The sequence below is a fragment of the Sturnira hondurensis genome, unplaced genomic scaffold, assembly GCF_014824575.4.
Source record: "Sturnira hondurensis isolate 20B ecotype Veracruz unplaced genomic scaffold, ASM1482457v3 Scaffold0005252, whole genome shotgun sequence".
Taxonomy (NCBI): domain Eukaryota; kingdom Metazoa; phylum Chordata; class Mammalia; order Chiroptera; family Phyllostomidae; genus Sturnira; species Sturnira hondurensis.
Window position 1 is genome coordinate 6,798,937 of NW_028077883.1, and position 27,059 is coordinate 6,825,995.

A 27,059-nucleotide genomic window follows, 5' to 3' on the forward strand; every position below is an offset into this window, starting at 1 on the left:
CGGATCTTCAGCCTCGGAAGCTTGTCCTTCCTGAAGGTCACTCTCAAGCCTGAAAGCGAACGTCACAGGTACTCCACCTTCTTCGAGTCCTCCTTTTGGTCTTACTCTATGTTCCGAGCACACATACATGCCAGGGGCTCCGTTGCCAATTCCCAGAAGTATATAGTGCCAGAAGGAAAAATAATCGAGGGATTTTTATTTGGCTTTATATGTATCCAAGAAATAAAATTCTTACACAAAAAAACTGATCTGTCAGTTCTGTGCTGATGATGTCAGGAGAAATCCCATTGGGTAATGATTCTAAGCTCTGTGCTACTAAATGTGAGGCTTGGGTGGTCGCATTCTCTCACCATCATTCACTCCCCACAGAGACCCTTAGTCAACAGCACAGCACCACTGTCGTGAACCCAAGACTCCAGGTCCTTCCTCTGTCCCTTTTTTCCATGGCATGTTGCTCTGCTGTCCCTAAGAATCAGAGGAAAGTTTTGTTTTCCTTTCTTCTTTCTTTCCTGTTCTTTCTTAGACCCTCCAGTCTCTGAAATCGACTTTTTTTTTCTGACTCAAATTCAACTAGACATACAAAAGAAAAGCAGACTCAAGAGGATCAATACACACAGCCAGAAAAATACAAAAAGGATATAAAGTAGCTGATGATAGAGCAGTTTTAAGTGGGTGGGACTCTGCCTCGGTATACCTGCATCTTAAGAATAGCCTCATTATTTGCTTTGAATTGGATGCTTTAAAAGAAATGTAATAGATTTGAGTATGACTTTAGCAGCTGTTATGAAAAATGTTCTGTGAAATTAGGATGCCACATATCATATTACACGGAGATCAGTTCCCTAAAGTAATGCTGTGAGTCATTCAGGTTTTTTCACTGGATTGACGTTACTTTTGACGTAAATGGAACGCTGCCCACGGCTCAGACACAGGCGGCAGGGGAAGCAGAGGCAGGGAGCAGCATGACCATGGGGTCCGCTCCGCATTCGTGTGTACATTCCTCTCCTCAAAAGCAGCCAGACCTTCCTTACACTATCGCGCTGCCTGGCTTGTGCTATTATCACTGAAATGCCAAACATAACGAGACGCTTGGTGCACATCACTCACAGTCACTGCAAGTTCACAAAGGCTGGGCCCATGGGGCTTTGGGTCCACACATACAGCACTAAGAGGCAGGTCTATGAATTGCACGGGGTGGTGATAAGTAGTTACCACAGAGGTAGTCCGGGACTTGGTCTTCCTTGAAAAGAATCCAGAACAGTGCTCTGCCACTAAATCAGGCAATTTACCAAAACTCTGTGAGATTCTCCCTCAGAATCTCCAACTGCAAAACTGACTTGATAATAACATAATATAATAATTGCATGTTGAGGACTAAATGCATAAGAAGATATATAAGTGCTTAGAAGAATGACTGGTATGTAATAAGCAATCAATAAATGTCTATTCACTGAGAAGTGAGAAGTGAGAAGCTTAGCAAGATATTAAGTGACTAAATCAAGTTGAGGAACAATGTGTATATTCACCATAAATGTTTAAAAAGCAGCAACATAAATATATATTGTCTAATGGTAAATACATGCATGTAATTGCCGAGGGGAAAAAAAAACATGAGAAAGATACACTTTAGACTGATAGCAGTGGTTACTTCCAAAGAAGGTATCAGATTGGAAGATGTTAGTCAGCCAAAAGTACTTGAATCTTATTTGTAATGTTAAAATTTTCTTGTATTATGTACTTTTTTGCATTTATGCATTACTTATGTAGTTACGATAAACAAAGGAAATAACACATTGAACACATTTTCTTTTACAGACATATTCATTCCATTCTAATCTGATAGCTGTGTGTTGTAGGACTCAGTATTTCCAAATATTAGTCTTGGTAATTGTCAAGATCTGTGTGTCTCTCAGGGGAGGAGGCTGCTGTATTGTGACATCTATGGAGACTGCCTGCCTGCCTTGCTATAGTACCAACTGCCTGAATATTTGGCCTAAATAAGGCCCCATGGCTTAGCTTCCAGTTGCCACTGTTTCAGTGTTGTATTGGGAAGATGTATTGAATCAGAAAGTCATCTGAGGCCAAGTCACACAGCTTCAGCTCATCTTGTAACACCTCGGTTAGGAGCCTGTTCCTGGGCACCTCTCACCCCAAACATTATTAAAAGTTGGTTTCTTTATAACTATTAAAAGCTGATAAATTTTGCATACCAAGTCATATTTATGAAATTTTAGAAAGCTGGTTTCTTATCGTTTCAGAACAAGTAGAAGATTATTGCTGTTTCCTAATCTTTTAATTAGGACTGAGTTTACTGTTGCGTGAACTGTACAATTCATTTGCTAATCTTTGAAAAATATTAAGGACTTCCTTTTTTTTACCTCTTTGTCAATAAATGCAATCTCAAAATGATCCACATGCTCTCTGAAGCGTAATTTGGTTACACGTTCTTCAGTGCAGTCTGATACCTAAAGTCAGCTTTCTTCAGCTTAAAGTCAACCTTTCCTCCTGTTCTCAGAGGGCAGAAGTCCACGCTCTGCTGGCTGTGGACCAGCGGGGCCTCTTCATTAAGGCCACCAGACTGCCGCAGACGTAGCGGCTGTGAGTCGGGAAAAACTATGTGAGACATCCCAGATCCCACCATGTACCATTTGAAGCTCTTAGAAAAGCTACAGAATATAGATGCAGACAACAGACAAAGGCATTTAAATATGTTAGGAGTCCTTCAGTGTCAGATGTCTTTACAATCTGATACAAAAGATCTGCATAACCTACAATTCAAAGAAATGGAAACTCTACCTGGCTGGGAACTGCAGACTTCTGTGAATAGAACTACGAAGTCATATGCAAACATTGGGTCTAGGTGAGATGTGCACATGTCCTCTTCTGGACAGCTCAATGTCTTTGACATGACAACATGAAAGAAGATTCCGTGCTCTCACTCAGGGCGGACTGCAAGGCTCTAATCAGTTTCTCAGTGCAAAATCTCTGGACATTAGTAATCCCAAGCATGCTAATTAGGCAGCTTCCCAAATTATATATTTCAATACTATAACTTCCTTGATTAACTAATTAGGCAACTCCCCAAATTACGTATTTTAATACTATAACTTTCACAAATAGCATGGGAAGAATTCAGGTCTATGGCTTTGGTAGAAAATAATCTAAGCTACATGAGGTGGCAGTTGTTGGCAGAAGAAGCCCCGGGAAAGTAAGACCCTTTGACTATAGTAAGACCGAGATATGTATAGCACTAGAAGATTCAAGAAAACTTAAGGTTCACTGCCCTTGTAAGTATAACGTGGTTTATGTTATCAGAATTTCTTAAGCACTTGTGAAGACTGTCAGTTGCTAATAACAGTATTTTATAAAGGAAATCAAACACAACAAATTTATAAATGCAAGTTTAAATGTAGATGTTCACTTAGCTAAGTTTGCAAATAGGAACTAAATATTATTCAAAGTTTCTTTAATAGTGATGTGTTTAATAGTTTAAACCAAACTTGTGTTTAAAAAACTAGGTTAAATTAAACAATTTAAACAATTTTAAAATCAAAATAAAAATCCAGATGGCTTTTTTGATGCCCCCAGACCCTTCTGTTTCATCAAAAAATTCACAAGCGATAAAGAATTTTTCAGTATATTTACTTCCTAATGTTGCTTAAGTTTCCTCATTAGTGGAATTCTCTCTAGGTCTCAGGTATAATTACTATACAGTATTGAAGTTGAATAGAATATTGCTTAGTGTCCACTTGAAGGAATTGAGTTACAATAGGTTGTTGAGTTACAACCTTTTGCTGTAATTATTATCACAGCCCACGTTACTAATGTGGGCTACTATCACTAGCTCACATTACTATTAAAAATCTTCACAATCTAGATACTATAACTACTGAAACAATGTGGTTGGCACACTGTGCAAAAGCATATACACAAAGAGAATTTTCTGCTCCTGAATCCAGAAGTAGCTGTTCATCGTTGAGTCTGATTTTACAGATGCTGTAACCTCACCATTGACCACGCTTCCCTCTTGGCTGGCAGAAATCTGAAGTGGACAGTGTGGCCGGTCCCAACCTATACGAATGGACTTCACATACAAACCGCTCCGAGCACCCTCTTCTCCTTCCTCCTTTTATATCCCCCTTTCTGATCCTAGCGTAACAACATGGCGGCTTCCAGGATGTATAATTAGAATTCCATGTTGAACTGGAGTATATTTATAAAATGCAAGAAACATTTCAGAATCACTCTGTGGAGTTTTCTTGAAAAGAGGCTATATCCCACATCAGGGTGAAAACAGTCTTTTCTTTCAGAAGATCATAAACTACCTTATAGCTCCACTGCAGATAAATAAAACTCAAAAGCCAAAATAACATACATAGTAGCCTACTTTCCCTGAAATGGCTAGAAAATAACTAAGCTTTAGCTCATTCTGACAAAACAACTCGTTTCCTATCAAAACAACCTCAGGTATCTTCTTGTACTAACGCATACCTCAGTGGGACCACGGGGTCTACAAACTCGCGGAGCTGCAGTGAGAAATACGAACCAAGGGGAGCTGTCATTTTGCAACCAAATGCCTCCTTTTGAACGTCTTCTTGATTTGGCAGCAAAAGCCTTTCCGGCGAACACAGAGACAGGCACAAAACTTGCACAAAACTTTACCGGCACTTCAGGCGCTTTGTGTTTTGAGTAAGAGGACAGGTTTTGGGTTTAATGACGTGCCCAAAACCAATCAATAAGTATTGATTTCTCATTCATTTGGTGGGCTCATTAAAATCTTCCATAATGATTTGCTGGGAATGTTCACCCTGTAATTAGTACAGTTCAACAGTATTTCACGGTCAAAATTATTTATCAGGGATTGAGTTATTAAAAACAATTTGTTCTGGAAAAAATTAGAATAGGGAACGTCTACCAAGAAATTACATCTGAATTCATGATAAGGCAAGCCTGGCTGCACTCCAGCCTTCTCCTCACCCCCGCCCAGAGCCAAACAGTGCCACAGCACGGGGCTCTCCCGCGCCGCTCTGCACCTGACGGGCTGTGTGAGACACTCCTGGTAACAGAGCTCGGGCATCCCCTTCCCCTTTAAAGACTTCCCATTTAATGAATTCTGGTTTTAATCATGCCCTTAACTTCACTGTAAAATTTTGGTGTGCAGTGTTAAAAGTGAATGCTGCATGTCCTCTCGGACTCTCTCAGGAAGTGAAGGAGATGTGGTGGCCGGGCTCTGGCCTGGCCTGGCCTCACAGGCCATCTGAAGAGAGCCACCCTCACCAAGGGCTCGGGGGTCAGGGTGCAGAGGCACGAAGGCCAGAGGCAACACAGGTTGCAGCCTCTGCAGAAATGATTTCTTGGAGGATGACCTCAGGCACTTCATGGGCATAAATGTCTGCCAAGGGCTGGCTTTTTTTTTCTTACTAAATTAGACTAATATATTTTTTAAAGATTTTGTTTATTTATCTTTAGAGGGGAAGGGAAGGAGAGAGGAAGAGAAATATCAATGTGTGGTTGCTTCTCGTGTGTCCCCTGCTGGGAACTGGCCTGCAGCCCTGACTGGGAATCGAACCACGATCCTCTGGTTCTCAGGCCTGCGCTCAATCCCCTGAGCTTCACCAGTCAAGGCTAGACTATTATTTTAAGTCTAAAAAATATCCTTTGTGGTTTTCATTCCTATCTTTCAAGTATGTTAGTTAAATTTTTATATGTTAAAATGTTTTATGTCTACAAAAATTTGTATCATATGTGTATGTCATAGAAAAAGGAGAAAAAAGTTACGTATGTATCTACCATCAAGCCTAAAAAACAAAATCTGTACTTTGGAAGCCCTCCCTGTGCCCCATTTCTAGTTGTAACCTTTGATTTTTTTCTCCTAATTATCCCACAAAGTATCCCTAAACAATATGATGGTTAGCTTTGCTTGCTTTTTAACTTTATGTACATGCTAATGAACTGCACAGAATAGTCTGCAAATCATTTCTTTGGTTGTTGGCTCAAGTTGAAGGGCATGATCAGGGTTGACTCCGTGCTGCAGCTGGCACAGACAGCTTGGCTCTGTACTTTTGAACGTGTCTCTCACTGCACCTGGCACGTTTCCAGAGAGTGTACACACCTACAGAAGTGAACTTACTGGGCCACAGCATGTACACATATTTCATTTTACTGGATAATACCAAATCATTTTAACAAAAATTGTTGTATGAGTTTTCTTTTACTTTCTACATGCTAGCAATCATATGTTACTATAAAACTATCTTTGTCAGCCACTTGATTTCTACTGAAATTTCTACTGAATCAATAATGCTGATGTTTACCCATGTTCACCAACCTTGGGTTTTCTCTTCTGTGAATTGATTGCTTATGTCTTTTCTCCATTTATTTCTATTTTCCTATGATTGGTGTGAGTTCTTAGAATATTCTAGATAACAACCCTTTTCCTTAATTGTATGGGCGACAAATATCTCTCAATTTTTTACTTCTCTTTCCAAATTCTTCATAGTGTCTTTTGAAGATCAGATTTTTTTTTTAGTATTACCGTGGTCAAATTTATCAACCTTTTATATGATTTAGAATTTTGCATCTTAGGAAATCATACAAACATTCTCCTACATTTTCTTCTAAAAGGTTTAAATATTGTCTTTCACATTTGAATCTTTAATTCCTTTGAAATCCATTTCATGAATGCTACGAGGCAGATCAACTTGATTTTTCTCCATGCGCACAGCAAATTCTCCCAGCAACACTTGCTGGCCCACCCTTTCTCCCCTGACCGGCCGCATCAGCTCCATATTATTCTCAAATTGGCATAAACGTGCCGGTCTGTTTCCGGACTCCACTCTGTGGCTCAGGTCTACTTGTCAGTGGTGAGACTGCCCCACGCTGCAGGAGTCGCTGTTACTTTACAGTGAATCTTGGTCTCTGACAGAATGAGTCCCCTCAAACTGTATTTCCTCAGGAGTGTCTCGACTACTCTGGGTCAAGTGCTGGTCCACATATGTTCTGAAAACATCTTGTTAAGCTCTAAAATCAATCAATCAATCAATAAATGAGTGAATAAGTAAATACCCTATTTAAGTTCAAACTGAAACTCTACGGGACGTATAGATTAATTCGGAACAATGGCATTTTTCACAACAGTGAAGCTTCCGACCTCTCCATTGATGTCAGTCTCCGTGAATGTCTTTCGACAGGTCTTGAGCTTTGCTGAACTCATGTCAACTACCTTACCATTTTTGTTGCTGGGACAATTTGGTCTCTTGTAAAGAAATCACAGAGATCCTCGTACTACACGACACAGCCCCTGCCACGCGTCCACCCTGTGCATCGGTCACAACATGCACAGAAGGAAGTACGGACCCCTCTTCAGGCCCGGAAGCCCCCAGTCACCCCCAGAACATCTGATGGCACGTCACTGCCGCACGGCTCCACCTTGAACCCCCCATCTACACATCAGGCACGCACGATTCTGATTTTATTCATGTTTTTCTTTCCTTCAAACCCCCTCTCATTTCTGAAAATCCAGCTTCTATTTACTGTTCTTACATAACACCCTTTAGCTTCCTTACCCTGACCCCGGCCATCCTACAATCACGTAGCCTGTTGCAGATTTAGCAGGCGCAAACACCCATCCATCTGCCGAGCAGCCACCCTTCCCGTCCCAAGTCAGTGTGCCACCACCAGGCCCCGGTGCCCAGACCACTTTTCTGAAGGTCAGGCACTTACGTAATCGGCCTTCATACAATGTCTGCCCATCCGCCCTAGTCTTCCTTTCAGTGTCTCTATGGAATACGCATAAGTTTTCATGAACAAACTGCCTTGAAAATACTTGAAGCTGAGAACAGTATTATCAGAAGAATCCTGGAATAAGTGGAGGCTAAGGAAGAGCCTGGTGTTTAAGCGGCTGCTCTAGGGAATCTAATCAAACTAAGACTACGGCCCTCCCTACCATGGCCTCTCTAACGTGCCTGTCCTCTGCTCTTAGTCCAATGTGGACACAAGTAGCTGCGCAGCCACAGACATTCACCCCAGGGCACTTAGATACAACGTGCGGACCTGCTGTTACTCAGTTACTCAAGCACCAATGAATGACCAACGCCCAGCATGGCAGCAGGGCAAAAGTATCTTCCCCATCCTGGGACACATGTAAAATAACACTGGACCACTAGACGGCCACAAACCTACAGGGATTTAAGGTTTGTTTGGGCTCTTGGTGAAAAGAAAATTGTTACATTTGCTTTGTGTGTTATGATAAGAAAAAAGCACTCAAGTGTATTAAATAGTAAAGGTGTGTATATATTCTATAAAAAATTTAGTGAGCTATTTAAGTGGCCTTAGCCTACAGAGAGAACGTAACAAATGATGTTGAGATATAATTTTCATGTGGTAAATTTGTGCATGGTTTTATCACTCTACAAAGTCACAATAATTTGGTTTTGAGAGTCACACAATTAAGCCTTCCCCCGGGACACTCCGTCCTAGAAGAACAGGGTGCATGTGAGGAAACAGCAGCTCATCTGCTCCCCCTTCCCTCCCCTTTCCTTTCTGAGCCCTTCACTCTCCCCTCCCCTGCTCGTTCTTTCACTACTTCATTTGAACATCATTTTCATTGACTTATACTTGATAATCCTTTTGCTTCACTGAGCTGCCTCACAGCCTGAAAGTGTGCTAATCAATAAAACATCCAGTGCTTGGGAAGCAAATCGGAACTGGACCGTGTCCAGGGGCGGGGACGGGGGCAGCACAGAGTACTGGGTCCGAGGGGCGGGAACTGGCAGGATAGACGGCTGCAGCCGGTGGACGCTCCCTGCTGCAACGAGGTGTGTGTTGGAGACGGGGCTGGAGGGATCCTTAAGGGCCCCCTGGTCTGTGTCTGGTCTGCTGTTTTACTTCCTTTTCTAAACCTCTAGGACTTCAGCGTTCCCTAGCAACAGAGGCGAAGGATCAATTTATAAAAGTGCTTTCCAAAGCATTCTTATCTAGCTACTGACCAAGCCATTTTGTTTATGTGATCGAGCAATTGAAATTCAAGGAGATTTATCACTGACTGTCCTTGGCGGCAACACTGGAGGAGCGCCTCTTGATGTGTTACCTCTGATGTCTGAGATGACTGATTCCACCTCCACCGCACAGGCACAGACGGGTTTCTCGGCATCTCCCTGTGAACCGACACTGTTGCTAGGGAAACTGATAATGACGTGGTAAGATGGAGGATGTAGAAGGGAAAACGGGTGCAGAAGAAGTGTAAGGTTTTGATCTAAATCAGCATGTTAATAGTGCAGCTTGTTGGTCTTCTGCAGCCATATCATTTCATAAACATCATTAATTACATGTCTGACAAGATACAGATTTCTGAGCTGAAAGAAGTGAGCGGAAACGACCCAGCCTCGGGGAAGGTCCTGGCTGCTGACTGAGCCTATGCAGACACCACGGCAGGGCACATGTTTACTATGAAGCACAGCTGCTTTTAAGAGTTAAAATATCTAAAAACAGGAAAAGGCGTGGGTTGGATTGCTAAAATCTTATTTTAGAAGTCACTATTATGAAGTTCCAGATAAAAAAATTGTAATTCTACAAAAGCTCAAAATGCTTTCTTTCACCTCACAGACTAAGTTGGTCCTACAGCCTCAATACACCCGTGGGTGGGGGAGAAGGAAGGGCTCCTATTTACACATCATGGGCAGTAAAGCCGTCCCGCTGAGCTGAAGGACCTTAATGAAGCCACACAGCTCTTCAGTAGCTGGCAGTGCTGGAGCTGAAGACTGGAATGTCAGCTGCCCAGGAGGCATTATACGGAGGTTGTATCTTTTTAAGAGAAAACCCAGAAAAAGGATATAAACTTAGTGAATGCATGCAAATCTCTAGGTATCGCTTTAGTTGCAAATGAAGATTTCTGATACTTTTCATTTTTGATGGCTAAAGTTTAGCTCTAAAAGTTAACAATATGCTCCAAATGCTTATTTATAAAAAAAGTCTCGCTGGAGAAATTTCAATGCTCCAGTGACGGTGGGAAAGACCATGGAGCAAAGCAGCTCCGCAGCCAGCAGAGCGGCGCCCGTGCCCAGGGCCGGCCTGCCCCATCCGGCCCTCTCCCGGCCCTGCCGCTGCCACCTGGTCTTCCTGTCCCTCTGCCCCGGGGCTGCCAGGTAGCTGTTTTCTCCAAGAGTTCAACGTCCTCCTGTGTATTTATAATGACAAATGCTTATGCATTTTCTAATTTGTATATGGACTACAGACACTGAAACATTCATTCACATTCACACACACACTATTTGTGTCTGGGTGTGTATGTGTGCGAGAAAATCAGAGGTTTACTTATAGCTGGTGTATGAAAGTAGACAACCATTTTTATAAAGAAAATGTGTCCAGTGTTTTGGTCTTTGAGAGACCAAGGATAAAAGAATGAGAATTATATTTTGGACAGCAAGAAAAAAGCACAAAATTTACATAGGACTTCTGAACTCAAATGAATTCTAAGAGCTGGAAGTAAATAGTCAGCCTCCTGATGTTATGAAAAAGATCTTTAGTGATTTAAAAATTTCAAGCCTTACTCATTAAAATAAAAGTTGTGTAGCTCAATCCACATGGGATGAACTATCACTCTAAAGCAGTTTTTATTAAGTTTATCAACATTATGATGGTTTTAAAGTATTTGGCTTAAGTTGGAATTTTGTTTCCTCACATCAAAGCATTTATTTTTGATATCAGAGAAGCACTAAATGATAAATTCTTTTGATAAGTCTTTTCTTCTTTACCATGGCAGGAAGGCATTTTCAGCCTTTAAAGCTCTGGATAAGAAAAAAAATGTAAAGCCATATTTTACAAGCATTAAAAACAATGTTTGTCAGCAGGCTAAACAAACCTTGACTCAGGCCGTCCTGACAAGACATCTGCTTGACGTCCAAGTTCTCCATGGTATCTGCTTTAGAGACTTCACCAAGAGACGTTCTTCTCTCGAAGATGTTGTTGTTATTATTGACTTGAGTCCCATTTTGCTTCAGTAGCCTGAACACCTCGGCTTCCAAATCCCTAATCTAAGAGGAAAAAAATCCATTTATAAAACTCTTAACCAGCACTTCTCTCCAAGTGCCAGGCAAATCTACCCCATTATTAAGTGGCTTTGATCACATAACTCACCCGTACTTGTAGGCCTTGAACTTCTACAACGTGAGCTTTTTCCAAATCTTCTATTTTCTTTCTTTCTGCTTCCTGTCTCTTGATGAAATCAAGTTCTCTTAAGAAAAAAATAACAGGTCTGATTGCATCAAACACTCAAAAAATGAGAAAACATGGACGTTTTTATTGGAAGCAATAAACTGCAGTGGTATAATAAATACAGCTATTAAAAAATAAAATTCAGTCACATTTAGAGAAAAGGTATATAGCAATGAAAGCAAGTAAAATATTTTAATGGATCACAAAGCAAATAAAAATGCTTTGATTCTACTTACTGTGCCTTTCATTTCTATCTCCTGATAGAAAATTAGCACCCACATATCTTTAGATAAGAGCTAATAAACTAATGACCCACCTTGAGCAATTTAGTGGAGATAATTACATGCTAGGTAGATATAATTCTCCATGCACAAGGTAATATACCTAGTAAACTGATGGAACCGAACGGTGAGAGATAACTATAAGACGGCTTCCTATGAATGACAGTGGAAAAGGGCTGGGGGGTCAGAAGGGCTGAGGGGAGCTGTCACCCACACAAGTGAGGACAACTGGGGAGGAGGAGAAACATCTCCACTTTGAGAGCCTGGAATATAGAATGCAAATTTGGCAAAACTTATTATAAAGTTATTACGTTAGAGTTTATGATATGTTTGGCGAGAAAAATTAAAATAGCGATGTGCTGAATTAACAGTTTCAAAGAGCAATTCCCCCCTTTTCAAACTTTTCTAGATTATAATTTCCATTTTATTTTATTTACTTTATTATTTTTTAAACATTAATGTGTGGTTGCCTCTCGTGCATGCCCTACTGGGGACCTGGCCTGCAAGCCAGGTATGTGCCCTGGCTGGGAATTGAACTGGCGACCCTTTGGTTCGCAGGCTGGCATTCAATCCCCTAAGCCACACCAGTCAGGGCTTATTTTTTAATTAAAATCTGCAAATGCCCTAAAATTCAGTGTGTTAAGAAGAGTTGTGTCAGCTCCTATCCGTCTTTTTTTTTATTTTGTTGTTTTTATATTTTATTTCTATAGCAGTTTCTTTTATATATTGAAGGCTTGACATGGCCAGAAGAGATATTGACATTACTTTTTATTGTTCTAGTTAGCCAGAAGTAACTGATGAAAAAAATCCAATAAAAATCTCCTTGGTCAGTCTCCCTGAAATTATACCAACATCCAACAGATGGAGGCAAAGCAGCATTAGCTCAGAAAAAGCTGTTGAAATTCAACAGCAGAATGTGTGCTGATGGTCTCTCTTACCGCTGGGAAATGGCAGGGCATGGGGTCTTGCTAGTCAATATTTATTCTATTTGCCATGGGAAAATTCCGCAGTTACCGATGGTAAGAACAGAGACAGAAACGGCCTCGGCAAGGCCCCAACTGCGGATTTGCACATACCGTCCTGCTTCTGAATCACAGGGATGTTTCCAAAAGGACAGAGATTCAAATGTTTTAACAGTTCCTATTAATGATTAATGAGCCAAAGAAAATTTCATGATGTAAATGGTTTCCAAAAATTGATACAATAAGCAAAACATAATCTCCTACAAAAAAAATAGCTGTGCTTTCTAAAACTTAGTCTTTATTTTTGGCTTTAACTATGCTTCTTAGAGTGGTGACCCTGAGGGGATCTTTTCTATTCCACTAGACATTAGAAAATTATTGAATATAAACCTTCTTTACATGCACGCAAGTGTCCTTCGGTCATTAAAAGCTGCTTACTTTTGCTGGAAGTCCTTGATCAGCTTCTTGGCCTTATTGTACTTCTTTTCCAAGGCCTGGTACTGGCTCTGCGTCTCTTTGAGGTGCTCGTTCACCGTGTGGCACAGCGTCTGGGCCTCGATCCAGTAGCTCTCCAGCTTCAACATCCTCTCTTTATTCTCCTCGATATTCTGCTGGAGTTGAGTTTTCTCTAGCTCCCACCTCACTTTCTCGTTTTCTGCTGCTTGAAGCTGGTTTAAAAAAAATGTCAGGGCAAAGAGAATCTGGGTACTTTTCTAACAAAAATCCCTCACGTTTTTATACCACGTTTTTGATGAAATTCAATGGTTACATATATTCAATCACCAAGCACCTTGAAAGGAGGGGAGCAGGCATTATTTTCATAATTTCTTAGATTGTAAAATGGAAGCCTTGCAAAGGAAAATGCTTTGTCCAAGGGCACACAGTGGACAAATGACAACACGGGGATTTGACTCCGACTCCCAGCATTTTTCCATCACAGTGCGTGGTGTGAAATTCAGGCAGCAGTAAAAAACGTTTCAGAGTCTGACTAACCCTAGCTAGTGCATTTCCACAGGTGTTTCTTCAGAGATTTAAAAAACCAAACAAACACATGTAATTATACGTAAAAAGAGTTAAGTGGAAAGGGAGGGAAGGGAGCCGAGCATGGAGGAGGGAGAGGCAGAAGCACAGCTGGCTGATTGGCAGGGGGGGCTGCGGGAGCCATTAGGTTTAAATCTGAATCCAAGCTCCGCCACTACTGGCCTTTTTCACACGTAATGTACTTTATTTTCAAAATTATATTTGATTGATCGCGCTGTTACAGCTGTCCCAATTTCCCCCCCTTTTCCTCCTCCACCCAGCACCTCCCCCCGCAGCTCAGGCCATCCCCACAGCACTGTTCACGGCCATGGCTCATGTGCAGGTTCTCTGGCTGCTCCACTTCCTGTGCTGTACTTTACATTCCTGTGGCTATTCTGTGACTATCTACTCGTACTTCTTAGTCCCCTCACTTCTTTTTTTAATGGCTAGTAATTATTTTTTTCATTTGTGGTTTACATTCAATATTGTTCTGTGTTCATTTGAGATGTACAGCAAAGCAGTTAGAAAATCACAAACTTTACGGGTGCCTCCCCCACTCCAGGATTCAAGCACCTGTCGGGTCCCCCACACTTAGCTATCGAGATGCCACTGTCAGCCTTTAAACCCTGGGCGAGTAACTTAAGTTCTCCACCACCAGTGTGCTTGGAATGGCTCCTTGTACACAGCACTAATCTGATAAATGTTCGTTTCTTTTGTTTTTATTCCTTTTGATAATATTATCACATCCTTTATTTCAATTGACATGCACTGACATAGTTTCTAGCTCATTATTTTGCTGGTAGTGCTCTGAGCCTATAAACCCCGATCTTCATAAAAGTATAAAAGATAGTGTAAGTAAAAAAATAAATTATTGTCAAATTAATTTAAATTCCTCCAATGGAAGAGAAGGGCAGCTTCTTGTGGTTTCTACTTCCAGGGACTATTAGGAATAGGTAATATACTAGTTCCACCCCCTCATTTCTACAGAACGTCAAGGCTGATTCTTTAGGTGAGAGGTCCAAGGTCATTTGTTCCCAATAATTATCTGGCCTTTAAACTAGTACTTCATCTGTTTCACATGCCTTTTTGAAGGTTCAAAAGGATGCTGAGTCATTATAAACTATCGGTTTTAAAAATCTAAAACATCCCCAAATTATACAGCATTCAACAAATAAAAAAGTGTTTTATGCATATTTTAAACTAAATGTATTGCAAAACACAGTACAAACTAAATAACAGTGAAAAACATTTCAAAATTAAAAACTGTGTTACCAGCATGGGCATAAAGAATTGCAGTAAGGTAAGCTAACCTATGGATATTGTATGCCAACATAATGATAGAAAAATACAAAATACTAACTTACAAGATTTCTAAATTAAATGCTTATAGTCAAAAACATAAGCTTTGTTAAAGCACTGACAATCAGAGGGGAATCTTCTCCCTAATTTTAACTGACAATTAACGAAATACTTCTGTTCTTCCAATCTATGCGGGGAAACAACAGCAACTTACAACCGACTGGGACTTTACTGCACCTTCTACTAAGCACTGTTTTGCACTCAAGTTGTTTACTTTCCAACCACTACTATGAATTTAAAAATTATTATTCACAGAGCTGGGCTGATATCATGAATGATATAAAGACATGCTTTGACTAACGAGCTACAGAAATACTAGCTACAGAAATACAGAATACCATTTAACCAAAGTAGCCTTGCAAATTCATCTCCATTTACAACACAGGGAAAAGCCAAAACAAGTGTTCAGTGTGAACAGGAAAATGGATCATTAGTGGTGGGGAAGGAATTATGTCTTAATTTTTAGAAGATCACAAAAATGATAAAGAATACTGTTTTAAAAGTAATTCAAAAGACACTTTTAAATTTCTGAAATTACATACTTAATAAAACTAGACACAATTTTAGAAATTGGTAAGAACCTTACAACTCACCAATAAAAATGCCCTTTTGAATCCTGTATCATATTGAGACTAAAATACATAAAACCTTTCATCATGACCTGTTTTTCCCCCTGCACATTTAAATGTGAACTAAATGACTAAAAATTTCCAGTAACATCTGGCACCAAGAAGCAATTATTCATATATTAAGCTTCATCATATTTAATTGTTAGAAATTGAATTTTTCTATACAAAATAATTAATGTACTATGTTAAAATACATTGTTTCTGATGAATAACTGCTTCTGATAAAAAAACAAATGAATAAACCTATTTAAAATAAGATAAAGAGAAAGAGATACAGAATAATAGCTTCTGCCTAAGGAATTAGTAGTCAAAATGTAATTCGGTGTGTGAACCATTAAATATACTTTGAGGGGAAAGCTCAGAGGAAACCACATATGTGTAAATATGTAAATATGTATTTGTAAAGTGCTGTGCAATTTTCCCTAAGGGACATAGTGCTGCTCACACTCCAGGGTGCATGCTCTTCCTGAAGGTTCCTCTGGGCGTCCAACAGCGGAAATGAGTCTGATATTTGCATTCTTTCAAATGCACATGAACCAACCCTTTATTCCTAGGGATGAATTTATTCATAGCCTCCAAAGTTTAAAAGGTACTGTTCAAACACTATGCACTGATTGGTGCTTACCTTGGTCTTCAGTTTTTGAATCTCTGCTTCTGTAACTGCATGTTTGATTTGCAACTGAAAATTGAAGAGAAAGAAAAATTGGAACGGAGAAAGGGCATCTATAATTTTCAAGCCCCAGCCAATAAAAGAACACGGTGTTACACAGCAGAAACAGAAACCCTAGGACAGTGCTGCAGTGCAGCAGGTTGTAAATTAAAATGTCTAGTGCCTGAAAGGACTCACTAGGTACAAAGTTTACGCAGGGTCTATGGCCCACACTCCCTAACATCGGATTAAGTTAAAAATTTAATTGCTCAGGGACCAAAGGGAAGAAAACACATTTTTTTGACCCCTTTGCAGCTCTTTATGATTTGAGTGCCAAGGAACTGTTTTCTTGCAGTGCTGTAGATTGAAGCTTCCACCAGCAAGTCGGTCTAGTGGCAGTGTGAAGATGTAATTCCGAATCTGGAAGAAAGGTGGCGCCGTGGCACCGTGAGTCACTATGCTGAGCAGCTCTTTACAGCTCAGGCTTTCTGCAAAGCTTTGATGCAGTTCCAGGTTGAAATCCATGTTTATTTTTAATTGCAAAAAAGGTAGAAGCCTAGATTACCGTCCTCCAAAATATCTACTTATGTTGAGGACCTGGGCCCCCAAAAGCTACAGCTACAGTTTATCAGCACGAGAGCACCCCCAACCCCCATTTACATTTGTTTTGCTTTACCCCTCCTGCACCAGTTTTATCTGTGAAGGAAGGAGAAAACAAAATATTCCTTATCGTTCAGGGATAAATAAATACACCAACATTTACGGAAAATAATATGTGGGTTGGCAATCTCCTCTCTGAAATCTTTGGGGCCAGATGATTTTGGAATTGATCATTCTTCCAGTTTCTGAAAGGTAGAAACATGCATTTTCCATAAATGGCATTCTACCCACAACAGGGTCAGGGGAGGAGGCTCGCTCTGATCAAACACACGGATATTTTTGCATAGGACTATTTCCACTAAGTGAAGGGCATACAAATTGTGAACAATCTCCTGTCCACTTTAGTCATATTTGCCCCCAAGTGAGTTTGCCACAAAATTATTTTAGAAATCTGTTGTCAGGCCATTTTGGATTTAAGATTGAACAAGTGGGGCTGTAAACCTCCAATATTACTGTAATAAAAAAAGTCTAAGGTTTTCTTATCTGAAAAAGGAGTCGGCTGATGGCAGGTCAGAAACGTGAACCTTTGGAGATCACGGTGCCTCAGAAGCCTCAGCTCTCTGATTTGTGACCTGCATCTCACCTGGCTACTAGAGCGAAAGAAGTCAGAATCAGCACAGGTTGATTTAACACCCTCAGATGCCAAGGAATAAAAGCTCAGCCCTGAGGGCCCCCAAGCTCCTTGCAAAATGCTCTCTCCTTGGTAATTTAGGGCTCCTGCTCTGTTTCAAGCCCTGGGGGTCGACACAGCTGCAGGTCTGATCCTGCTCCTCCACCCTCATGACACGTTTAAATCTGACTCTGTCCTCCTCACGGCACTCATCTTGCCCTGGCAGCTCTTGCTCTTTTCAGTCTCACTGGTTTCGAGGGGCCTCTGTGCTCTCTCAATCTCCACAGAGGAAGCACCCCCATCCCACTGACCCACTGGGACCTGACAGTGGCTGACAGCCCAGCCTGACATACTCAAGAGGCCTCACTGCTGCAGAGTCACCTGTCCTCACACGTCTGGACTCCCTCTGCATGCGGGAAACCAGGGCTCATAGCGCAGAACTGACCTGCTCTGGCGCTCACAGTGAACTGCTGTTAAAACCAGGACTTGGAACCTTGATCTCTGGTTCCTGATCCAGTGCCATTTTCCTTAAAAAATAAGGATTAATTCGACAGGCGTTTATTAAAGAGCTGCTACATGCAAGCTTGTGTGAAAATAACTGTTTCTCCTTATAAATATCAGTGTTAACCTACCCTACCAATACCAATTCACAAACTAAAATGGCAAAAGTACTTAGTAGAACTGATACATTATTTACATATAAACATAAACATGTACATGCATGTGCACACACATACACACATATATGGTTGTAAGGAATTCTTTTCTGCGGAGATCTTGCACTTCAGAGCGAACACACCGGGGCACCCAGCAAGTCCAAGTGCCCGGGTGACTCTAAAGAGTCTGCAATTATTATCAGTGAGAGGGTCAACTCCTTTTCCTTTCTGCCACGTGCCAAGTGTAAAGAGTACAACAGGCCCTCCACGTCCATTTTGTTGTTGAGAGTTGTTTCATTATAATGTTGATGAGATACCAAATTTAACTCTTATTTTTTTCAAATAGCCTGCGGTAAGATTGCTCTAACTACACAAGCTTTTGCCCCAGGTCCAAGCGCCTATCTGTGAACTGAATTCATCTCAGGCCTATCATGCACCAGTTACATGATGTTGGAAAATCACTTAACCTCTCTCACCTTCACTTTCCTCTCCTGCACAATGCAGTTCCTCATAGGTCTTAACCCTCCTTATTGAAAGATTAAATGAGATAACCCATATAAAGCTTTTACCCCAGTGGTTAACAGAGAATCAGCTTTCTATAAAGTGAGCCAAGATCAAGAAAGAATAATCAGTAGAACTCAAATATAATTACTTCTCAGTTAAAAGTGCTTAATGCTGTAAAAGATCACACATGAAACAACACAAACACCTCTGGTTCTATTGGAATAATAGCAAAAAATCAAAAGGGCAGATTTTACAATGAACATTGCGACTATGGGGAAGTGCCAGATTTTATTCTCTCAGTGGTTAAGTCCCTATAGGGTAACCAAGTACACGGCACACAACTTGCTGAGATTCTGGATTTTCTTTGTTCAATTACCATGGCCTCTAGCAAGCTGCTTCGCTGGGCCCCTGTTTCCCGTATGAAGAATGAAAGCGCTAGATGGGAGGAACTACAAGGCCCATGCAAGTACTGCAGGTGTGACATTCATGCAGTGGACAGCCTGGAGATGGTTGTCATGGTTGCAGGCTAGAAATTCCTGTCCAAAGCCAGCATTTTTATCCCTACAAATGCACATGCCAGATTAAGCTGATGACGTGTGGGACAAACTTCGGTGAAAACAGTCCAACAGACAGGCTGGCCTTCCGTTACCCCACCCCTCCTATCTCACCGAAATGGGTAACAGAAGAGAACTGAACTCATGAGCAGAACACTGATAAAAGTGTGGAGTGTTCCTAAGTGCAGCCAAATTCTTCAGATACAGGAAGGCAGCATGAAGTGTGTAAATTGAGACATTATTCAGAAGAAGCACAAAAGTTCTCATGCAAAGTATTCTTAGTACTCAGAAGGCCTAAAATTATAGATATGTAATTCTTTTAATCCTGTATGGACATTAAAAGAACTTCTACAAATTCACCAGTATTAACAGCAAAATAAATCAATTGACCTCTTTCATTTTATAGAGAAAGAAACGGTGTTTCAGTAGCTCCAGTTGCAGAGCTAATAGGGGTCAAAGCTGCATTTTATAAATTTCAGTCCATGGCTTTTTCCACTGACACTAAATTTCTTACATGACCTTTTCTTTTTTATCATTTCCTTTAGCATTGCAAATAAATCTGTGAGGAAAGCAAGCCAGGCACTGTTCCTCTCACGGATCTCGGATCTCGTGGGGAAGGAGGCTCAGAGAAGTCACATGGCTTCTTCAAGTTCCAGCAGATGCAGGGGTCTGATGCCCCTGGCCCTCTCTTCCCTCTTCACTCCCTTCATCTGAACCAGCTCCGGATGCGTTTTTCACGGAAACCTCACATAAACCTCGAGGCTTGCGTCATGGTTGTCACCTCCCACAGGAGAAAGGAGTACTCTGTCTGGAAGCCATGGACACTCTCTTGTGCTGGTCTCTGCGCATTCTGATGTTGGATACAAAGTGGTGCCCAGCCAGCTGCTGCTATTATTTATGGAACTTTGGGAGAAATACCTGCCTCTTTGTTCAAGCAGCATTTACTGAAGGAGACTCTGTGCCAGGTGCTGTAGTACTCACTCAGGATTTAAGAACATGACACTGATTCGACCTTTGAGACACTTAATTACTGGGAGGTTAATAAACACCCCCTCCTGAGGAAAGTTCCCAGGTCGTCTCAAGAGAACCCCAGGGAAACCTGCTCCTAGATGGCCCGATTAATCTATTATTCCTATAACCAGGTCACAGGACCTTTGGCTTTGGCCTATTTGTCATGTCTCCAACTGCAGACCCCACTTTCCAGGCAACGTGGGCACAATGGGCCTGAGATTCCTCCACGAGGAAGAGAAAATCGCTCTTCCAAGAGGTGAAGCCACTGGACGGGAGAAACCCAGTTGGTAACAGGTTAAGTTTTCTTACTCTAGAGCAGCTCTCCTTCACGCCCAATAACCTTTCCAGAGTCAGGCCCAAGGGTCTGCACATTGCCCCGAGACTGGTCCTGCTGACTCACTACAGGCCGAGGAGGGCAACAGGATTGGTTCATAGAAACAGAGCACGAATAATCTGTTGGAAGTTTTGGCCTTCAGAGAATCTGGGATTGGACAAAAGAACTGGGAAGGAAGGATGTAAGAGAAATCACAGGTCAGCGTGTTTCAACTTACAGGACCAGTCTCCTTTATCTCTTCTGTCATCTTGAACACTAATGCCACGGAGAACCACCCCAGGATTACAGAGCAAATAAACGTTCGCATTCCTACAGAGAACAGTGGCTCTCACTTAACAGTTTGCATGTGTACCTGCTGGGTATACTTTGTCTGTTTCTCTCAACAAGATGAACGTGTGCTCCTATCACTGATTCAATATAATCCAAGTATAACTGCACCAGACAGAGAAACATCCTTACAAATTAACATAAATAATATTATTGAACTTTTGCATTGTCTTCACTTATCTTGCGGAAGCATGGGAGACATAATTTTTTAAGTGAAAAATATTATCTTTGCAGGCAAGATTTTAGGAGAGAGCTCGGGCAGTGGAGATTTTGCAGTCACATTAAGAGCAACATTCTCTGCCCTTACGCTAGAACAAAATAGCAACTGGTATACTTTATGAAGGTGTTTTGGCATTGGAATGACAATTTTTACAATTATCTTTGGGATCATGTGGAGTCTGTCTTACCCATGACAGTGTAAGCTCCACAAAAGAAGGAATCAGAGCTGTTGTTGCCTCTGCTTTGGTGCTGTTAAAGTGAAGCTAAGCTATTGCTCTTCAGAACGTCGGCTCCAAGCCTTCCATATGGAACCTATCTGTCCATGAACAAAACCGTCATTCTCAGGGAACAGTTTACGCAGAATTCACCAAACCTGGCTGACAATCCAATCTGAATGGCAACGCTAATGTAGTGCTTGTGGCACAGGGGGAGGTGCTCCGACAAGGTCACTCAGTAGGAACCCATCAGCTGGTGACTAACGGTGAAGGTGCTGGACACAGGGGACAGCCCGTAATTACGGTCCCTCTGTAGACAAATATTTGTTTCCTGCTAGGTAAGTAACATTTATAGCTTCTCTACATGACAATGCAAAGTTCCATAAAGAAAAGTTTGTTTTACTATCTTAATGCATTCATACCTTTTTTGGATTATTTTTGTACAGTCATTATGACTTAAGTAAAGTAATTTTTTTTACACTTGATTTTTTTTCCCTTAAGATGAACACAGCCCTGTTTTTATGGGGTGCTAATGCCCCTGAGTGCTGAGGAGCGGGGAGGGCCAGAAATACTGGGTAGGCAGTTTAAATGCCTGGTCTTCAGTTTCTGATGCAGCCTCTTCCTACTTCCCACTAAATCTGCAGTGCAATCACATTAAACGATGAAAAACTCACAAGCAAATGGACACTAAAACTGTTAACTAAAATATGAAAAAGTCATGAAATTGAATCAAGAAAAAACAATCCAAGCTCTACTCCAAAGACAGAGATGCCACCCTCACTGACTGCTTTACTTTTAAGATTTGGTTTATTTTCAGAAAGGGGAAGGGAGGGAGAAAGAAAGGGAGAGAAACATCATTGTGTGGTTGCTTGTTGAACACCCCCTACTGGGGAGCCGGCCCAAAACCCAGGCATGTGCCCCGACTGGGAATCGAACTGGTGACAGTTTGGTTCGCAGGCTGGCACTCAATCCACTGAGCTACACTATCCAGGCCTCAGTGACTGCTTTATATCTCGAGTCTGTCCAGTGAGGATGTTGGGCAACCTCTACTGTCCTTCCCAGGAGCTGGCCTCCAACTGGGCTCTCCAACGCTCTCGGTTTTCCAGACGCTCTCAGAAAGCAACTAACTAGAACAGAATAAAAATGCAGGAAGGTGGATGGCAGTGCCATGTTGCACACTTTTAGCTTCAGACCCCAAAGTAGAGCAATACAGACAAGGTGGTCATAGGAGTTGCTTCGACAGCAGGGAATAATCTTTTTTTTCCCTCCTTTAACTTTGAAAACTAAGTGGTGAAATCACATTTGAGAGATTCTGGAAATCTCTCCCCTTAGTATAGAGAACTGTATTCTATTTCTAGACTAGAAGCTAGACACAGAGAGAAGTCCCCATCATGGAGGTCTAGAAATGGGATTCATAATCACACACATGGGTAACTGCTAACGTCAAATGCAAAAAGGTTTTTTTTTGTCTCATTTCAAGATAAATTAAGGAGAAATCGACAGCTGTTACCTTCAAATCAAGGTAAAAACAGTATCAACTTGAAAACTCAAATAAGCAAACCTGTGAAAATGATGTATAAAAAACAGGAAAAAAGATATTTTAAGGTAACTATGAAATACCAGGATGGGGAGAAAGTGAAGAAACCTGAGAAATGGATGACGAGTAAGGAAACTAAAAATGTAATAAAGAATTAAGTCATGTTAATTCTTTATGTTAAGTCATGTTAAGGGGCTGAAGAGCGAAAATGAATTTGAAGTCAAAAGCATATTTAATGCGACAAAAAATGGAATCGCTGATATGAGAGGACACATTTGAGAACAATCTCAGACACTGAAACAACAGAAAATGGAATAAAACATGAAAAAGATAATAATGACAGTTTCTGGGAAAAGAAACACAAACAGAGGTGAGACTGAGTAAGCTGAGACTGTAACTGTTTGTTGTACACGTTTCACAAAGCTAACTGAAAACAAAAAAGGTGGCAATTAAATCTTAACAACAATCTTGTCTTAGAAACCAAGATTGTATTAAAAACTTTTATATGGAACATTCAAATGGTATTGTTTTATTCTTAATTTTGAAAATTATAGACAAAGAAACCACTTTAAAAAAACTTGAAGATAATTTTTAGTAAAAAACAATAAACATAAAAGAAATGTAAAACATAAAATGAGATGACCTCAATTAGACCTTGAATAATTAAACAATAAATTTAAATTGCTAGATTTTCATAGATTCCAAGATGGTATTTCTTAAATTTACAATAAAACAAAGTGCTATAATTAGGTTTATGTTCAAAGTAGGCACACACATATACACTAGTGTGTTTATCCAGAAACTACAAACAAAAGTAAGCAGATTATTAACATCAGACAAGGGATACTTAAAAATCTTTAAGTCATATTTTATGTGCTTTCAACATAATATTGAAATAGATAATCAAAGTTGTTAGACACAAAATACTATACTAAAATACATTTTACTAAATGGCTCTGTTTATTAAGTAGTAAAAGTTAATAAGGACACAGAAGGTAAAAAATACATAATATCACTTTTTTCATAAATACCCATATTAATCTATAATAAAAATACTACCTTAAAAAATCAAAACTTGTAAAACAGTGTTATCTGCTCACATGTAAAAACTTTACATTAATGCAAAAAAATTACAAATTAAAAACTGTTTCCTCAAGTATTCAAGTTGAAGAGAAAATGAAAACGGTAAAAATGTAAAATATAGACTACTTGCGAAATGATGACAATAATGCATATTTGGACTAAAATGAAAGATGTGGACAAAGGCCTAATCAGAGAGAGATTCACAGTGGTAAGTGCTTTTGTGTTTAAAAAATAAAGTATTACAATAAGTTAAGTGTTTACTACAAGAAGTTAGAATAAAAGAAGATGAACATTCCTAAGGAGAATAGGATAATGGAATTCAAAAAATAAAGGTAGAAATGACTAAATTAGGTAGGGGAAAACTTCCAGTTTAGAACATGGCAAGCTAACAAAAGATGTTTACCGCCTCTCCTGAATTCAACTTCAGAGATGCCAAAAAAGAAAAGAAGGAACACGAACGGGCTTCAGGGTCTCACTGATCAACTCAAGGAATGAACGTGTGAGAAACTCTAAGACACAGAACACAGATGTTTCTAGATGTTTGGGAACAAAAATGAGAATTTGAAGTAGGAAAACGTCAGCAACCAGGAATGGGAGTCAGGATTCTAATTAATCTGTCACCTTCCACAGGTGTCCCAGGTAAGCCTGCACCTGGAGCTAAATCAGGGACAGTCTACTGCGATGCCTTGAAGTTTGGGTGATCCTGGCCACTGAGTGAATCTTAGTTCCCTGCGGCGAGATAGCAGCGCCAGGACAACGGTGACCTAACATCAGGGTGGCACTGCAACCCCATTCAACGTGGAGGGAGGTATAGGTGAGTAGGAACTATTTGTTTTGTAAAAGGCATAGCTCTAAATATATTTAACAAAAACTCCTAAAATACAAAACAATAAAATTGGAGGGGAGAGGTAGATGAGAGTATGCCACGGCTATTTTGTTAAATGGTAACAACCCGGCTAATAAGAGTTTTCCTTATTGCTAGAAGAAAGTAACTCCAGGCTCAGTCAAAGTTACTCAAGGGAAATCTCTAGAAAAATAGAATAAAATGTTTAACTTTTAAACCGCAGATGAAAATTTTCTGTACCTAATGACAAGTAGGTACAAGATTAAAAAAACACTAAGAAAGCATGAAAAGTATAAAATAGAAAATAAGTCAGCAGATTTAAGTTCTAATATTAAAGTGACCAAAGTAAATGTAAATGGGTTAAATTCACCAATTAAGGACAAGACTCCCAGGGTCATAAAAAGGTAAGATTTAGGAAGAGGTTGACTAAATAAAGCACATTTTAATAAAAGGATACAGAATGGCTAAAAACAAAAAAAAAAAATAGAGAAAATAGATGCTATGAAGCAAAAAAGGGGGCAGTGTTGAATTTTTACTATCAAATAAAATTGAATTGGGGTAAAATGCATCATTAGCTACAAGAGATGTGTTATAATAAATTAAGAAGTTCTAGTGATCCTGAACACTTATGTGGATAAAAACAAAGATTTAAAATATATAAAACTAAAATTCATAGAATTACAAGAAAAAACCTGTAGGTTTTTATTTAATATACTTTTCAGAATTAGTTGATATGACAAAATGTAAACTGTGTTATAGAAAAATATGTATTTATATTGTTAATCTTTTAAAAAATAGTTTATTTTTTATTGTCATTTCCCATCCCCATTTATCCTCCTCATCCTCTGGTCCACCTCTGCCCCGACACCATCACCACCACACCACTGTCCATGTCCATGAGAGTCTTACATAAATGAAGAACGTATATAAATTTCATATCCAAACACAGAATGAGAGTGCTTTTTGCATATGTGAGGAATATTCAAACACAGTCATTCATGCATTAAGCTGCAAAAGTCTCGAAAATTCTAAACACCTCTCATATGGAATATCTTTTCAGACTAGAGGGTAACAAAGTTAAGATCCAATAACCAAAGGATAACAAAATAAAGGTCCATATGCCTAGAAAGTAAAATATGTCACTAATAAATTTTGCTAAAGATGAAATCTCAAGAGAAAAATAGGTGTAAGTGACAAAGACATCCTAAATGCAAAGAATTGTGACATGTAGCTAAAGAAATATCCAGTAAAAATTACAACTTTACATATACTTATAGAATGCAAGAGTTAATCAAAAAATAAATGTAGTGAACATAACTAATTAATGCCAATAAAGAAGAAAAGATGAAAAATAAAGATATTGGTAAAAATAATATTTTTTAATTTAAAAAGAAAAATAGGAATGTAAAAAATAGCATTACAGATAAAATTCCAGGAAAAAACTAAATAATAAAAATATTCAAATAAAGAAAAGAAAGAATAAATAAGGAAACTAATTATAGATATTAAAGGTTTTAGTACTTTGAAATTATTCTATAGAAATATAAGTTGATAAATACAAACATGTAGGAAATGTATGAGAAATGTATACTTGAGAAATGCAAATACAGAGTCTGGCACAATTAACACTTCCCCCCTCTTTTTTTTTTCTACAAAATCTTTTATTACAAAATCATAAGCATGTCATTCTGTAACATAACAATATCACACTCAAGCACACTATGTGACATTTTAGGTAAAGTGTTCAAATTAAAACATAAATTATTATACCACGTCTTTACCCTACCAACCACACTCAAGCAGGCCTTACTTCTGCCAGACCCTGTATATCAAAACTGGCCCATGAAAAACTTGAAAATTGGAACAGAGTAACAGCTATTATAAAAGGTATTTAAAACCTTCCTCCACAAAGGCACAGATGGTTTTATAGCTGAGTAATGAACGACAAACTTTCAGGGAACGGTAATTTCTACCTTATGCAAGTCATTAAGTCCCTCTTATTAAAGTTGTTTCTGAAAATAGAAAAATAATGAAACTTTGTTAACCTATATCAAAGCTCATATAACCTTTGTGGCAGCTGAGTAACACACTATTTAAGATTTTCTATTATGTGCAGATGGATGCTTATATGTAATTGATAAGAAGGCTATAAAATTCTAGAGATCAGAAGAAGACTTGACTTAAAGAGCTATATTCCATAAGTTTGGATTAAAAGGGTCAATGTGATAAAAATGCCAATTTTCTGCAAGTTAATTTACTAATTTAATGTAATTACAATAAAAATTACAAAGAAGTTTTTTCCAAGAGGATTAATAAAGCAATTCATATGTTTCTGAATAAGTTGAAAAATAATTTCTGAAGAGTTAGATAGATACAATTTGTTCCACCAATATT

General features: G+C 39.6%; 1 protein-coding gene across 5 annotated transcripts in view; it reads right to left on the reverse strand.

The window, feature by feature from the left end:
• PPP1R9A (protein phosphatase 1 regulatory subunit 9A) overlaps positions 1-27,059 on the reverse strand; it is a 274,499-nt gene that overhangs the window by 37,524 nt on the left and 209,916 nt on the right. For all 5 annotated transcript variants that reach the window (XM_037046456.1, XM_037046457.1, XM_037046458.1 and 2 more), the window contains 4 exons: positions 16,088-16,141; positions 12,893-13,122; positions 11,134-11,230; positions 10,859-11,030 (listed from right to left, as the gene is read on the reverse strand). In XM_037046456.1, coding sequence (XP_036902351.1) covers positions 10,859-11,030; positions 11,134-11,230; positions 12,893-13,122; positions 16,088-16,141 — 553 coding nt within the window. The remainder of the gene's footprint in view (positions 1-10,858; positions 11,031-11,133; positions 11,231-12,892; positions 13,123-16,087; positions 16,142-27,059) is intronic.